This window comes from Podarcis bocagei (genome assembly GCF_964188305.1).
Source record: "Podarcis bocagei genome assembly, chromosome: 15".
NCBI lineage: Eukaryota > Metazoa > Chordata > Lepidosauria > Squamata > Lacertidae > Podarcis > Podarcis bocagei.
Genome location: NC_138141.1, coordinates 3,111,087 through 3,128,559, shown reverse-complemented (window position 1 = coordinate 3,128,559; position 17,473 = coordinate 3,111,087). Strand labels below are relative to the sequence as shown.

At 42.8% G+C, this 17,473-nt stretch overlaps 1 protein-coding gene across 3 annotated transcripts in view; it reads right to left on the bottom strand.

The window, feature by feature from the left end:
* The window catches only part of RHOBTB2 (Rho related BTB domain containing 2), a 41,538-nt gene extending 27,171 nt beyond the window's left edge, over positions 1-14,367 (bottom strand). Inside the window, exons 1-2 of one of the 3 annotated variants that reach the window (XM_081171421.1) lie at positions 14,254-14,367; positions 4,907-4,994 (exon numbers count right to left, since the gene is read on the bottom strand). In XM_081171421.1, coding sequence (XP_081027547.1) covers positions 4,907-4,962 — 56 coding nt within the window. In that variant the 5' untranslated portion in view covers positions 4,963-4,994; positions 14,254-14,367. Of the gene's footprint in view, positions 1-4,906; positions 4,995-5,888; positions 6,086-11,931; positions 12,049-14,253 lie in introns of those variants that run through there. The other 2 variants (XM_081171423.1, XM_081171422.1) reach the window with 2 other exon arrangements.
* Between the last annotated feature and the right edge of the window lie 3,106 nt (positions 14,368-17,473).

Here is a 17,473-nt window from a genome sequence, read left to right as displayed (position 1 = left end):
AGATTCTTAGGAACATTGTGGTTATCAACATTAATATAGTTCTATTCATATATTACAAAATGTGAATGTGCATGACCTGCCGCCATTAAACACATGACTCTTGAGAGCAAGCAAAACATGAGCTGCACTCTCTGTTTTTACCAGCCAGTGGAATGTTGCCAAAAGGCATTTGCATGTGGGAGATGCCCACTCTGTACATGTGGACCCAGTTTGTGTTCCTCTGCCTCTCAAGCTCCTTTGAAAGCCTGGCACAAGCCACACAGCAAGAAGAAAGTGCTGTGCACTTCCTGCTTCTCCACAATCATATAATGTCTGAAGGTAATGAAGGGCAGGGACAGGGCTTTAAACGTAGCAAGTACAAAGGAATTATGCAATTTTTGTTAAATTACATCATCCTGGCTGCAGAATAATATTGGATCACCATTCTTTGGCAGGGGTTGGACTCATGTTTGAAATGTGTAGAAAAAAAATCACAATGTGGCAACCTAAATATTGAAAGAGAAGAAAGGAAGCCAAGGGGTATAAGAGGAGGAACTGGGCTTAGGGGAAAACAGGGAAGCAAATGATTCAAAATATATTGCTGCTCTTGGTCTCTCTTAGCAATGATTGAATTTCCAAAACTAAAAGCTCTCTCAGTACATAACACAGACCTTATTAAACTTGGATTGATTAAATCTGAAAAGTGTGATGCAACCTTCTAAAACATTGTAAGTTCCTATGTAAAGCACATGCGGATGGATTTGGCACAAAATGGAGATATGGATTGAAAGTAGTGGTGTATATAATAATGATGTAATAGACACACTGACAGCACCAACCCTTACCATGTCCACTCAGAACAGACATTGAATTAGCATGCTGGAATAGGATAAGGGAGACTCTGATAGCATGTTGACTTAAGTCCTAGTAACAGGAAATGCTCTCCCAACTGAATCAATGTGTGAGCAAGTCTATGGTGACTAGCTCCTTCATACTGTATGCAGGAAGGTTTCCTTGCTGCAGATACTTGGGCTGTACATTTAGATGCCTTAGGTGGTATGTGTATGTCAAATTGGTGCGCAACACATTAACATTTCTTTTGAACAGTCAGGAATACAGTGTTTGTGTACATGTGATTCACAAGTATGTGTACCTAAAAAGGTAAAGGGACCCTTGACCATTAGGTCCAGTCGTGACTGACTCTGGGGTTGCAGCACTCATCTCACTTTATTGGCCGAGGGAGCCGGCGTAAGGCACCTTCCCATGTTCTGCTGTTTCATAGTCAAGAGGCATAGGTGGCATTGTGGGTTAAACCACAGAGCCTAGGGTTTGCTGATCAGAAGGTCAGCGGTTCGAATCCCCGTGACGGGGTGAGCTCCCGTTGCTCGGTCCCTGCTCCTGCCAACCTAGCAGTTCGAAAGCATGTCAAAGTGCAAGTAGCTAAATAGGTACCACTCTGGCAGGAAGGTAAACGGCGTTTCTATGCGCTGCTCTGGTTTCGCCAGAAGCGGCTTAGTCATGCTGGCCACATGACCCAGAAAAAACTGTCTGCGGACAAATGCCGGCTCCCTCGGCCTATAGAGCAAGATGAGCACCGCAACCCCAGAGTCATCTGCGACTGGACCCAATGGTCAGGGGTACCTTTACCTTTATCAGAAATATATATTTTCTCCCCAAAAGCTATTTACAGAACTTCCAATTGTGTAAATCGTGTATCCTCTCATTTGGCCCTATGTAATGGGCACTTATCTACCACCTGTCCAAATTGCTTAAAAACTACAACCCATCCTACAGTTTCTTGGGGGTTCTGAAGAAGCTGGCATTTGGCTGAGCTGAAAGGGAACACACACACACACGTCACCAATGCAGTTTCAGCTCCAAGTCAAAAGCTGGATTTGACCAAAAACAGGGGCTGAATTCCCCTCCCCCCGCGCTGCCTTCTGCTTTTATCACAGCTGTAATTAAAATGCAGTTTGTTCTGTTTCCATGTATCCCTGATATAAGCCTCTTGATCTTATCCCCAAAGATTCCCCATCTGCCCTGCTTGTTAATCGTCCTTGTTCCAGGCAGATAACTCCAAACTCAAATGCAAGATTCTGTGTTGCTTTGTCCTGAGCACTGCAACAACCACAGGCCAAACAGGGAAGTATGCTGAGGGAGTATGGTGGGGAGGGCAGAATTTCAGGCAACCCTAGAGAGAAAGCTTCTAGAAATTATCTGATTCATCTGTAATGCATTAAGAAATGCATTATTTACCATCCAGTTTTGCTGACTTCCCCCAGATTAACAATCACAGTTTCCTAATTGAAGTGCAATCCCAATAAGACAAAGTACTGTGGGCTTGTCTGACCATGGAGCTGGTGGCCCACCTTGTGGCTTCCTATAACTGGTCTTCAGAAGCATTACTGCCTCTGACTATGGAGGCAGAGCATAGCAGTCATAGTTAGTAGCTGTTGGTAGCCTTATTTGCCATTAAAATTTCCAGTTCTTCTCTACAGCCTCCCCAAGTTGGTGGCCTCCTGCCCCCAGTTGAGGCTGTTGTGGCAGCTCCCTTCTGGACCAAGGGAAAGCCTTGCCACAGTTGCACGTATGTCTGGTGACAGGGCCAGCCCAAGACATTTTGGCACCTGAGGCAGACCCCAAGAACTGGGAATTGTAGCTCAGGGTGTGTGTGTCTCCTGACTACTTTCAGAACTGTTAATGAACTACTGTTCCCAGGATTCTTTGGGGTGAGGCCATGACTGTTAAAGCAGTATCAGGGTGCTTTAAATGTATGGTATGGTTGTGGCTGGCAGACTGAGGTTGGTGGGGCAGTGCCCTGTTCGCTCTCGTGGACTAGTCTCTACTGCGGTATATAAACTCAATTAATAATAATAATACTGCATGTAGCTGTTCCTGTGTTGATAGCATTGATGGAGGCCCTTGGTCTGAAGGAACAAGTGAGAGGCCTTTTCAGTTGCAGCTTCCTGGCTTTGAATTGTTCTGCCTAGGGAGATCTGGATGGTGCCTACGCTTAATGACATTTTGGTATCTTTTATTCTTCCTAGAGCTTTTTAAACATCATTCATATCTGATTTTATCTATCCTTTCTTTTCTTTTATTCTCCAATTCCTGTTGCTTTACCATTCTGCTGCTTTAATTTTGTTGTTGCAGGTTCAGATATGTGTTGTTTTTACTGGTTGGGAGCTGCACAGAGAGTTTTTATCAAAGAATTATAGAGTTGGAAGGGACCCTGATGATCATCTAGTCCAACCCCCTGCAAGGCAGAAATATGCAGCTGTCCCTTATGGAGATCAAACCTGCCACCTTGGTGCTATCAGCACCACACTCTAACTAACTAAGCTATAATGAGACACCCTATATAACAAGATACTAGGGCATGCATTTATCAGTCATCTTACTAAGCCCTTCCACCTTGTTTGCTTTGGTGGAATCTACACACATATAAAAACCATTCTGAAAATGCTTTTTTAAAAAGGGTTTTTAAAAATACATTGAATTTTCCATAAGGCTCACCATTACCATCTAGTGTCACATTGTATATTAAAACTCACTTAAAACTTTTTATTTGGCCCTGTATAGCTGAGTCCTTTGCCTCCCAAAATCCCACTGGGTCTGCCCAGCCTTAGTGTTACACATTACCCAGAATTCTTTATGCCAGCACTAGAAATACGCTCCATTACTTAGCTCTGGTGCTTTGTACTAGGCTGGGCAGACATTCCAGCCAGTTGACTGGTGAGGGGATCAGATCTGAGGAGAATCCTGAGGGTTGGATAAAAAGGCTTAGAGGGCCACATTTAGCCCCTGGATCTGAGGTTCACCGTCTTTGCTACACACTCTTAACGAAAATCCTTTGTGCCTTTTTGTAAACTCCAGTACACAGTCAACATATTCCAAATCCCTCAATGTCCCTGCTTAACCTCAGCTCTGTGTTTTTGGCACAGCTGCTACAGTATAATACCCAGAAGCCCTTGGATTGTATGCTTGACTTTAAATAGCTACCAATTAAACACTCTAAAGTTGTAATTTTAATTGTTGTTGTAAGGTGCCCTGAGAGGTGCTTTGCACCAGAAGGGCAGGATATAAAGGTTTTAATACATACAAGCAAATGTTTTAAAAGTTCTACCCACCTTTTCCAGTTCTCTCTGGATGCTTTAGCCCAGAGGCTTGTAGGAAACCTTACAAAGCCCCCATTTAGTCTGGCTGATCTCTTGAGAGCTTGATGTATTTGCTGCCAGACCCCTGTCAGCATTTGACAGACAACTCTGAGTCAGCTTGGTGAGACTGCAGTTTAAGAACAATCCCCTAGAGGTAAAGTTCACATTCTGTTCACAAAGGGCAAGGGACTGTCTTGGTGGAAAGGAAATCAGTGCACACTTCAAGATCAGACATTCAGTTCCTTTCACCTTTGAATATATAGGGTGCTTGCTATCTTGACCATGATCTGACCCACCTACATTCCTCCTTCCAAGCTATAACGTTAACTCAGCACAGTTAAGTTTGCACTACATAAAGCTCTCTGAATACAGCCCTGGAGTTGAAAAGTTCAATTCATCTAGCTGGGAGGGGAGCATTTATACAGGTGTACAGGGTTGCAATTATGTGGCAGTGAACTTGAAAAGCAAGACACAGTTTCTAAATAATAAGGAAAATGTTCTGGAGCACAGTTTGAGAGTCTAAACATAGGCCATTCACATATGTAGCATATATATGTAGTATGGGGAAACCAGCCAGAGGGGCGGGGTATAAATAATAAAACAACAACAACATTGTGTTGTTGTTGTTGTTGTTGTTGTTGTTGTTGTTGTTGTTGTTGTTAATAACAACAACAACAACAACAACAACAACAACAACAACAACAACAACAACAACAACAACAACAACAACAACATGGCCAAGATAAATTGAAACCAATCTATGTACTCACAAGGCATTGTTCATCTTGGTCTTCAGTTTGAGGTGGGCTTTGCCTCTGGATTCCATCTCTTCTACTTCCTCCTCCTCTTCTCAACAGTCTGAAAGCAGAAGAAAGATATATGCAGATGAAGTGAGAACTGCCTTTGAAGTAGCTTATCTCCCCAACATGGTGGTCTGTATCAGCCAATGGTTTGTTTAGCATGACAGAATACTCAAAATGACCTCTTAAACTGAGTTTACTGGATTGTCATCATACTGGTCCCAGTGGGTGCACTCTCCAGTATTTGAGAAAATAGGTAAAGTTCACACTATGTTTGTGGTTGAAAAACAAAAATTGTGTGTGGGAGGCTTCCAAATATTGGGACATAGGTTTGTAGCCAGTGCTAATCCTACTCAGAGGAGATCTTCTGAAATCGGTGGACACAAGTAACTTAAGTCCATGGATTTCAATCAGTTTACTCTGAGTAGGACTAGCATTGGACACAACCTATAAAAAATGAAGAGTTTTGTCCAGTCCTCAAATCACCTTTATATATCATAATTTATTCTGCAACTTCTTCCAAAATATTAACTTTTCAGAAATCCAGAATCCAGTGTGCATTGGATGTAGTTGCCACTTACTAAAGCAGATTGATTGCGGGCCCAGAAAGCAGATTGGGGCCAGTACTAGGTATAAACTCTATTTGTGCAAAACAAAGTTTTCTGCACTTTTGGACTGGACTGAAAAAGAAAGCAGCTTTAAACCACAGTTTGTTTATAAGTCAGGATGATCAGCTGGACTACTTTGGATAGGGTCATCCTCTGTTGGAAGGGCTGTCCAGTTCAGGACCAGGAAAAGATAATGAACCCTAAGACGGGGAAGACGCCCCTCTGCAGTAGGGTCTCTAAAGCAAACCTAGCAGGCACAAAGGCCACCTGGTAGATAGAAACATTGTAACTTAACTAGAAATATAATCTAAATGTGCACATATACATATAAATTAGTATCCTACTTTGGTGTTGCCGTCTGCCTTTTTTAGCACTGTTGTTGCTAGGGTGTCTTGACCGACGCCACTGTTAAGCATAACCTAGCTTTTCATACAGTTGAAACACCTAAAGAGAACCTCTTTTATGTTTACTTTGTACACAGCTTTCTTTCTGTGCACTCTGTTGTAAAGTAGCACAAGGTGTTTTTTCTTCCACGTCCTCTTCTCTCTATTTAGTTGCCATAGCAACTGTTTCTAAGCTGTCCAGAACTAGGCCTGGCAGTCCTGATACCTGATACACACAGACAGCTGTTGGCAGTATCCAAGTTTTCCACTATGGAGATGTTGTTTTTAACTTCTCTGGCTCAGCTTTGAGCAACTCTAGGAGCAGAGTTTTAAGGATCTCTGATACACAGTTTTCAGCAAATATGATCAGAGTACAAGGAAATAGCAAATTCAGATTAGAAAGCTGAAATAGCAGCAGTGGAGACCTGATGTACAGCTTTCTCCATCCATGATCTGCTCATTGTCTGTTTGCAGGGAGTTTTAACTTCGCATATGGGAGCATTCAAGGGTGATATGAAGGGAAATAACCCATTTTTACCACACACACAAATTAGCCAGAAAGTATATTCAACTGGAGGGAGGCTTGGAGGTTTCCTTATAATGAAGTGGTGGTTATACACCACTTGGTTGTAAATAACCCCAAAGATAAGACAATGAAATCAAGAAAATTTTATAAGCCTACATTAAAACATACAAAAATTAAAATACTATCACCTCAACTTTCTCAGCATCTGGGTAGGCCTGTCTAAATAATGTTTTAGCAGGTATATTTATACTGTACATTATGTTCCAATAAAAACAAACAAATAAATAAAACAGTCCAGTTATTAGGACTGCACATGATCATAGAATGTGACTGGCTGGGTGGAGGATGGTGAAATGAGTTGTTGTGGAGGTGGGCATGGCTGACACAAATGCCCAGCAGGAATGCGTCACACTGCAACCTTTTGTGGCAGGATCCAGTTGTGTATACTAGAGCCATTTGAAAATAGTGGGCATTCCTATGGCCACGAACCAATGTCATCTAATCTAGTACAGGGTCCTGGGGTACAAGTGTTTAAATAAGCATGGAGGTGACCTCCTACGTTCTCCTCTTTCTGGGACCCAGATACATGGCTGGAACCTCCACAGACTTGCCAAAAGCCCTGTATCAAAACACAAGGGGAGTTATACCATCTCTCAATGCCAGAGTAAGGTAGTGGCTCTGAGCAAGTCTCTTTGGCTTAATTTACCTCATATGGCTAATTTGCTTCATACATTGTGAGGAAAATAAATCATTACTCTGAGTTCTTTGGTTAGTATTCAAATAAGCAGGACGACGTACACATGCACTGTGCCTTCAAACTGATATATTTGCTAAATAAATCTGAGGGTAAGTAAAATTGGAGTCACAGGATTTAAGGTTTTTAACCATAACCAAAGCAAAAGTCAAGTGCTGTGTCACATGGCTGGAATAATATGAAGCTCACAGCTCAAATCAGGGGGACAGTGGACCTGGGTGTGACCTGCCATTTCCCAATCTGTCTGGCAAACACACCTCAGATTCTTTCTGGCACGTCTCAAACAACGCCTGAAACACGGCTTATGTAATGAAGAGGCAGTGCTGTTGTGGTGCACTTTGACCACAACTGTAGGTTGTAACTCAAAAGATTTGTGTACGTTAGAGGAGCTGTATTCTTTTTATTGTATAGGCTAGGCTATCAGGAATGTTTGTTCACTAAGACCAGATCCTGCTTCAATGGCTGTCTGGCTTAACATTTGAAACCAAGGTTATCTATAAATAGCATTTTTAGTTCCAAAATTGCATTTGTATTAGATGTGTGCCTTCAGCATGAGAAACAAAATAGCAGCAGGGGCATGTGAGGAACACAATACTAAATCTCAGGATAAGATTTAAAACCTCAAGCCGGAAAAGCAAAAGTCCACTCCCCCTATTAAAGGGGGAAGGTGAGGCAGAGCCCGTTGTCTGCGCCAGGTTCCCTGCCTTCAGCAGTTGGGGGTGGGGCTTGCTGCCCGTCTGAATTTGCAGGTAATGTTAAGTCACCTCAGTTCCATTTTAAAAACATAGGTTAAAAGTTGACGTTGAATTGACATAAATGAATGGCGGTTAAGAGTGCCTAGGTAGGACTGGAGAAACCCAGATTCAAACATGAACCTGATTCAAACCCCCCTGAGTGACCTCGCGCCTCACAGAGAGACGGAGGCTGCACGGCAGAGCACATGCTTTCCATTAAGAAGGTCCCATCTCCAGGTAGGGCTGGTAGAAAAGGCTCCTGCCCCAAACCACTGGAAACTGCTGCTGCTAGTCTGTGTAGACTAGGGGCGGCCCTCCAGCTATTGTTGGATTGCCAACTCTTGTTACCCCTAGTGGTCAAAGATGAAAGGAGATGTCATCCAGAAACATCTGGAGGACCACAGGTTCCTTCCTCCGGTGTAAACAGAACTGAGCTGTTTACACTTGACATAAGGCAGCATCCTGTTCCTCAGGTGAACTGCTTCACAGGATAAAATCTGAGAAATAACCATTTATGTTGCCAGGCACCTTGGAGGAAAGGGGTGGGAGATGCATATGTGACAAACAAAATGTGCTCAGCCGTAACAATCAAGCAGGAACTCTATGAAATCATCTAAATAGCAGATTCCAGTGAACAAACAGGCAGCGGGGGCTTGGACACAGTGCACTTAGTGGGCCCACCTGCTGTTGCTACAATCCATTCAGTTGGTGGATATGCATTAATTTTATTACATTTGTATCCCATGCTTCCTCCAAGAAGCTCTAGGGGCTTACATGGTTCTCCCCCTACTCTTTCTGTCACCACAACCACCCTGTGAGGTAGGCTAGGCCAAGAGAAAGTGATTGCCCAATGTCACCCAGAGAAATCGCTGGCCTCTGATTCACAGTGCCAGAGCTCCCTTCAGCTTTGAAGAAGGATGGGATCCTTATGAAATAATGCTAATGACTGTGCTGTACCCAGACGTAAGGGTGCTCCGCTTTCTGAGCATGTACGCAGGCAAGGCAAGGCAAGGCAAGGAAGGAGTCCAGGGAGAGAGGTGCAGCTGTTGGCATGAAACATTTAAAGGTTTGACTCCCCACTGAACTGTAGCTTCATACAGTATTCACAGCCTCATACAGTATTAAGAGCTGCCAGTGCCATATGAAAAACTGTGGAAAAAAATGTTCTATTTGGACATGGTTTTGCTTTTAATAGCATATCCCATAATTTCTCTCCAACCTCCTGCTGCTCCCTCTGTTTTTTTAATCACCAAGAAAAGTTGCATAAAAATAAGGTAATATTACCAGTAATATTTCACACTTTTCTTTTTCAAGTGCTTTGCAATGCATTAATTTTCACCATGCATTCATAAGACAGCTAAGTGTTATCAATGCCCTCATTTTCCCCTTCTTTTCTTAACCCCCCCCCCAAACAGTGGAAAACTGCAGTGCAGAGAAGCAAAAGGCTTGTGTTATGAAACATGTGGCTTGACTTTTAAGAGATTCATTGAATCTAATTTATTTATGGTTACATTTACATCTTGCTTTTCATCTTAGAAGTTCAAGGTTGCACATTTGGTTTCTCCCTGTCTTCCTGTTTTATCCTCACAAAAACCCATAGTTTGACCAAGTGGCTGGTGTGCCTTCTCAGTCTGTAGCCCACATGGCAATTCCTGATGGACAACTTTAAGCCCCCCCCCCCTCTGCCTTCTGATTATTATCTTTAAACCAGACTTGGAGGAGACAGTCCAACTCTGCAGTACTTGAAAGATAAAGAACAATAAGAAGGGAGAGCAGGGTGGGGGGCTAGGCTTGACGTTAGCACTTGGACAGCACAGAGGATTTCTGCAAACAGAGAACTGTCGTATGCAAAGTAGGACACATGGTCTCCCTACCTCTGGTATAAGCAAACTTCATAACTGTTGAGGGCTTATGCATGTCACAAGTAGAACCTTGCCAGTGTTTCTTGCTGCTGGTGAGTGAACCTCAAAAGAACTGAGCACTGGTGGCTTGGGGAACAGAGGGCAGGGTATAAAATGATACAGTTTTGAGAGAGATGATTAGAGAATAGAGATGGGAAGAACCCAAGGCTACATTTGATGAGGCAAGAGCTCTGCCTGTACTTCCACGGGAGGAGGGAGGATAAGGCCCCCAAGTACAGTGTATCCAAAACACCCCATCACTTTAGATCACAAAACTTAGGATCTATCTATCAGACTTAAAGCTGGATTTATACAGTAATAGAAATTCCTTTGTAGTGTTGGAGAAAAGAGTGGATCCCATGAGCTGGCATTATTCGGAACAGAGATAGAGATTTAGCATCTACAACATCAATCCAGAATGAAACACGTTAAGCAAACTAATCAAAGCATTTATAAGGAGCATTTTCTGACAACAATGAACAGGGAAGAAAAGAAGACGCCAGGTCCACAGAAGCTGTACTACGTAGAGCTGCCTCTTGAGCAATGATTGCTGACTGTCCATGTCCATCTTACTTGTTTTTACTTTAATTTCCCTGTCAAAACTCTGTTGGAAACAGAGTTGCTACTATACACACAAAACAGATATGGGACTTTGGAGAGAAAGATGGAAACATGGGTTTTGTGATCTTGAAAAGATATGTGTTACAGTCACCAAAAATGCACTGAAGCTTCTCTCCCATCAGAAAGACACTCCAGAGACAATCACATTGCTCCCACATACACTCCTACTTCCCTATTAAGTTAGCCAATTAAGTTAGCCAAAATGTACAAAACTAATTCAAGTATGTGTTGGGAGTGCAAAATGACATTTTTTTCATATGTGATGGACTTGTAAAAAAGCTAAGGGCTATTGGAAAATGATATATAATGAGATTAACAAGATGTTTAAGTTGATGATTCCCAAGAAACGCAAGGCAAGTGTTAGGGACTCAGAAAGAATTAGCAAGCTTTCCTTGGTGGGTTTTACATGTTGCTACAAAAGAAGGACAAAGTGAACGTCATCCTTCATACTGATGGCTGAAGGTCCAGCAGACAACCTCAGGTCACAAGGTGAAGGGGCAGAACAATCTTGTTCCATTAAGTTTAGTTTGAATATTAACCCCCAACATATTATAATTAACGGTGCTCTACAGCATTAATTTGATGACTAATGCCCATTTGCTGACTCCTGCTTAGGGGAAACTTTCACTCCCTTTCCCCCAGACCTCTTGAAATACAAAACAAAGATAGACCACAAGAGATGTTACACTGTCATAGAGCAAAGAAGAGAAATGGAGAACAATCAGAAGGAATGCTATTATGTAACTTGGGTATGAGCTTAGTTCCATCAAATTAAATAGATATATGCCCATTAGTTTTGATCAGAGATAGGTGAGATGTAAGAGCTCATGGGGCTGGCCTTAAATATCTTGGCAGTCAAGATGAAAATGTGAGAGTCCTGGCTGAAGCAGCACAAACAGTATACAATGCTTGCAAAACAATTTCATTGTCACCACCATATCTGCTTCACTGTCACATGAAATGTGCTGCCTCCTGCAAACTGTTGCCCTACGCCAAACTTCCCCAACCTGATACCCTCCAGATGTTTTGGACATCAGCTCCCATCTGCCCCAGTCAGCAAGGCCACTGGTCAGGGGCAATGAGCGCTGTAGTTTAACAACTGGATGGCACCTGGTTGAGAGAGGCTGTCTCACACAGTCACCTGCTGCCATATAATACTAAAACTGCCCCATGCACAAAAAAATCCATTATCCTCTTTGCAGCCAGCAGCCCAACCATGTGACGAGTGGGGAGGAATTGCCAAAGGTTGAGAAGCTCTTGCTTTACACCTCTTCTCACCTCCAAGGCATGGGGAGTTTCACCACCACAGTTCTGTCACTGGAAAATGCTCCATTACACCCTGATGGGTCTTACTTTTGCTATAAAGAAAAGCCTTCCTTAGAATTCCCATTTGCAGAACACCAGCAGAAAAGGGGAAAACCTTAGGAGATGAGCCGTGAGAAAAGATGGGACTGACCCAGATGGTTACCTCTACACAAATTCTGCAAGCGATGAACTTGTTGCCTTACACCCCGGGTAGCGTGAGTCTCTCTGTTCTTCTTGATCTGTCACACTGCATTGAAGCTCCAGTGAATGCTAACTGGTGAGCACACAGGTAAGCTCCATTTTATAAGCAACTGCCCATGTGATCTGAACAAATGTCCCAAGGTTGAGAGCTTTTTCTTTTCGGTAGGAGAGAGAGGGCGAGAAAGAAAAAGAAAAAGGAGAGAGAGGGCGAGAAAGAAAAAGAAAAAGGAGAGAGAGGGCGAGAAAGAAAAAGAAAAAGGAGAGAGAGAGAGAGAGAGCTGGGAACTAAAACCTGTTGAACCACAATCAAGGTTTCAGCTCAGTAGAAAGGAATTTTCCACTAACAGGAATACACCTCTGTGTTTAAAAACTGCCTGGTCCTTTGAACAGGAGATCACAGCCAGGGCAGGAGGATGGATAAAAGAAAAGAATACAGAACAAGGCTCTGCGGATGCCATTTGAGTGCATGAGAGCACAGAGAAAGTGCAGGATGCAGACTGCAGCTTCCAGAGAACTTCAGCTTTTTTAAAAGAAAGGAAGAAAGGAAAACATAGTGCTCAAGGATGCACTGATAATGTTTTAAGGGTGGTGGGCCAAAGCCTCAGAAGTGAAAGCAGGGAAGGGGGCTAATTAAAATTTCCTATGGGTGGAGGCAGGGCTTCCTGGTGGCATACAGAGTTCCTTCCCCATGGATAGCAAAATCAGAACAAGGCTGCAATCTTGAACTTTCTTGGGAGTAAATCTGATTAATGCCAAGGCGGCTTACTTCTGAGTTTATGTATTTTATGCAAAACAAGAGAAACTCAGGCCAGAATCATATGCATTCTTACCTGGAAGTAAGTCCCATTGAACACAATGGAGCTTGTATTCTGTGTAGAAATGCATAGGATTGCACTGACAAGTTCCTTTCCACTATTTTAAGGGGGACCTCAAGGCATATCCGTTTCCCCATAACTTTCCCTCAGCATTTTGCCAAGAATGTAAGTGGTTCTCTTATTTAGTTGCTTTTCTTGTGTCTTTTCCTTCCTGGTCCTTGGGTGTCTCTTTATTTAAACTGTAAGCATGTGGGCAGGATTTTGTCATTTGCTAATTTTATGATATATACTGTTTGGGGTGTGTTTTTTAGGTGTTTCTGTCATAGGGATTTAGGATGCAATCCTATCTATTTGCCTCATGCAACAAGAGGACTTGGGAAAGGGGCTATCTGTCATAGGTGTGTGGAACTTTTGGTCCTCCAAATGTTGCTGAACTACCACTCCCGTCAGCACCAGCAAGCATGGCCAATGGCCAGGGTGATGGGAGTTGTAGTTCAGCATCATTTGCAGGGCCATGGCTGGGTCTATATGGGCACCTTCAAGAGGGCCTGGAAGCTAATCAGTAAAGCTGACACAGAACAGAGTGTGCCTCTACCAGATGTTCATTCAGAACTGTCCCATACACCTTCACTCCATGGTGGCTCCCCTTTGCTACATACACAGCCCAACAAGACAACAGCAAGAACCCACCAACAGTGTAAGAATCAACATGGCTAACTTGACCTAACAACCCCTCCCCCTCACACATCCAAACAGCACCCAATGCAGTCAACTGAAGTCAACCAACCATGCCCGTCCCCCCAAGTTTTCTCACCGACAACAAAAACTAATAAATGAATAGAAAGAGAACCTACCCATGTGACACTGAACCCAAATCCTTGTACATACACTGTGTAAAAAAAATGAGAGTATACTGCCCCCTTTTCTCTCTCCCCACCTCTCTTCTCCCCCAGTCTTATACTGTACTGTCTATAAGATTAGCAGCTCACATTGAATATAACTGATCTGTAGAAAGGACTGAAACAGAGATTTTGAATGTACTTATGTAACCCAATAAAATCTTTGATAAAAACATTTTTTAAAAAAGACAAAGAACTGGCCCATGTGAACAATGCATCATTGGTAGCATTATCCACTTCCAATCTTGGCACTAAAAGAAGACCTAAGGCTCCAAATAAATATGCAGCATATACTGTATTTCCAACACACATTACTGAGTAGGACAATAAAGAGGGAACAATCCTGCAAGACCCCACATTGCTTTTTAATCTTTAGTGTCCAGTAATGTAGACTACACATCACACTACTCGTCTCTAAAATGTAATAATTGGTACATAACAACTTTCCTAAAGAATCTACCATATGTTAGATCAGGAAACGAGAAAAATGTGGAGCAGCATTCTATACAGAACACAGCAGGAAATAGTCTCCCTTGATAGTCTCCAAAAAGCCAAGAGTCTTCTACTTACAAAAGGGTGTCTCCCAAGCAACCTCAGTGGGCTTGTAGTCTTTGAATCCTTGAGTGTGAAGTCTTCTTCACAACAATACCTCCTGTCAGTTGTGTATCCCTGGCAAGTCACAGAATCACAAATGCACACCTTGCCTCTGGTTCTTGTTTTATAGTCATGCAAACAGGTACTTAGGATAAGAAAGAATGCAATTAAGTCCTGGGAAAGAGGGGGAGGAGGCAGTAGTGGCAAAGGAAAGACGGCTGAGTAATTGTAAACCTCAAAGGTGAGCATCCCACAGAGTATGGCTAAGTGTCTGGGAACATGTTAGAGATGAAGGTGATTCAATGGGAACCAAAAGATGTAGAGTCAGCAAAGGATGGCCAATGACCAGGTTATTTAAACGGGGTGGATGAACTGCAAATGGCATAACACTAATGAATTATTGGTATGTTGCCACTCAGTGAGGGGGCGGGAATCCATAAGAAATCTCCATTTAAATGGAAAATGACAATGTGCGTACAAAGCTTAAGTGCACTCAAGCTATGGAGATCAGGCCAGTATATGCATTCATTTTTGTATGTTGTTTACTGCAGGTGCATGCATTAGCTAACTCTTTAATTTATAAACTGCTGGGCCTTGGGGCATCTCTGCATCCACAGCTGTTGTCCTTGATCTTTAGCGACCTTACTAGGTATACAGAAGTCTGTGCTATTTGTTCAGATGCAGGTGGCAAAAGTTATAGAGGCATATGTTCAGAACTGTAATTGCAAATATTCCACCAGGAAATGGGGCAGTGCCAAACCTCCCAGCCTGGTTCAGAGAAATCAGGAATAGCAAAGTAGTTTGTACAGGACCAAGGGGACAAGGGCAAAGATTTTCTCCTTACATGGCAACACTTGCTTGGATTGCAATTAAATCTAGAAAAAGCCAGTCTTTGAGTATCAAGCCTTCAGGCGATGTAAAATTTCTGGCATATTAATGCATCCTTCCACCCTGCCTGACTTCTCATCTGCAAACCTCTAATATTGCACTGCCCTTTTGGAGACAGACTTCTACAACAACCTGCCTGCCTTCTTAAGCCATGCTATTTATTATTTATTAAATGTTTACTCTGCCCTTCGTCACGGAGTTCAGAACAGTTCCTCTTTCCCTTTCCCCATTTTATCACCACAGCAACCTTGTCCGGTGGGTTGGCTGAGCAGTACTCACTGGCCCAGTCTTCATAACAGAATTGATCATTGGACCTGGGTTTCCATAGCTTTTGTCCAATGCTCTTAACAACTATGCCACACTAACACTTTGTGCATTCAGTCTACTCTTAGCCTTCAGATTGGCATCTGTGCAGCCAATGAACCCACAATTTAATCTCCACCATCTCCGTGCCAGCCTATCTATCTCTAACTGCTGAGGTGGAGGGCAGGCAAAAGTGTATCTCGTTTGTATGCTGCAAATCATAGAATCATAGAGTTGGAAGAGACCACAAGGGCCATCGAGTCCAACCCCCTGCCAAGCAGGAAACACCATCAGAACACTCCTGACATATGGTTGTCAAGCCTCTGCTTAAAGACCTCCAAAGAAGGAGACTCCACTCCACTCCACCAGTAGCTGCTGGTGAAATTGCTGTTCTTCTTGAGTAAGGTGAATGAAATGCCATTTAATTACAGATATTCCCTCTTTTGGAACAAGAGATTGGCAAGCCAAAGTCAAATAAGTACAGAAAATGCCTGTTTTGCCAGTGTAGTTCCTGTTTGGTCCACGTAGATTTTATTGTCTGTGATCGCACATACTTTTAAAAATACAAGACTCAATACTGCTGCATCTGGTCCCTAATTAGTTCCTCAATTAACTAGTACATTTCTGTTCTGTTTACAAAGTACAGCTCTTGAAGAATGGTAAACAAGGGCTTCTTTCTCTAATAGCAGCACTTGTATAGTGTGCTTCCAAGGTTCTGAGAACTCCTATCCCCTTAAAATTAAATTAAATTATATAATAATATTTTTGATCAAGCAACTGGCACTCCCCAACAATCACAAACATGTTTTTTAAATAAACAAATGCTTATTAGCAGAGTGTTTGTAAGTGTTCAAAGCACTTCACATGCAGCATCTAATTTTATTCCTTACAAAAACTCTGTAAGGTGAGTCAGTATTATTATTATTGCAGTTGGAGGGACCTTGCTTTGCAGTAGAACAGTACCTTTATCAAAACTGACTAAAATGCAACAAGCAAGCAAGCTTTCAAGTTTCTACAAACTCTTAATTGGACTGGAGGTTAAGCAAAATATTTGAAAATGTGTAAAGCAGGGTGTGGGAGATCTGTGTTGCTGAGGCGTATGGAAAAGCAAATGGAAAACAACCTTACAATGTATTAAGATATATTTTGCACAGATTTGCAGTTGTGCCCTATGCACGGTTACTCAGAGAAAAGTACCACTGTGTTCAGTGGGGCTTGCTCCCTGAAAAGTGGGCATAGGATTACAGCCTTTCTCAGGTTAGGTCATGGCTGGTGCAGTCAAAGTTACAGAGACCAAGCAACGTTAGTCGCTCTTCCTTTGAAAATATAAATGACACCCACAGATACTGCCAAAGGTTGAGCAGCTACTGTTTCTTTCTGCCAATAGCCTTTGGTGCAGCTTGAGAGCTTTTGGCAAGGAGCAAGGCCTGATCACGCTTGTAACGCCTCCTCCAGGCCACATTATTCTTTGACCCAGGGCCCTCCCTCTTCTAGTGATTTTGCCAGGCAAGAATGTGTCTCTGAAGTGTAGGAATGCCTCCTGCTCATCTGGATGGAGGTGGGTGGATGTGCCCATAGAAACCTGGTTTGTGTGTGGCTGGAATGTAGCTTAAGGTGCAAAGGTAAGAATCACATCCTTTCATCTGCACACGTTTGCCTTTGATCCTACCTGCCACTGCCGTGGAGCCCCCCATAAGGTCATGTATGAAGGAATGTGGCCCATGGGCTGACCAAGCTTTTCCACACCTGTTCTAGTTGGTCCTCCCAATGTTGCCATCCTTCTTTTTCTTAGTTCCTGTCTGCAGCGTCTTCTAGAAGCCTCTCCCTCTCTGTTGCCCCTACCCATTGTTTTACATGGACACCCTTTCATCTCCAGTTTGTTACAAAATACACTCAACCCTGTGTAATTCCCCCACCACTTAGAGCTAAGGTTGTGTGAAAAGAAGTATACAAAACAGTAGTGGGGTTACAGTGGTACCTCGGGTTAAGTACTTAATTCGTTCTG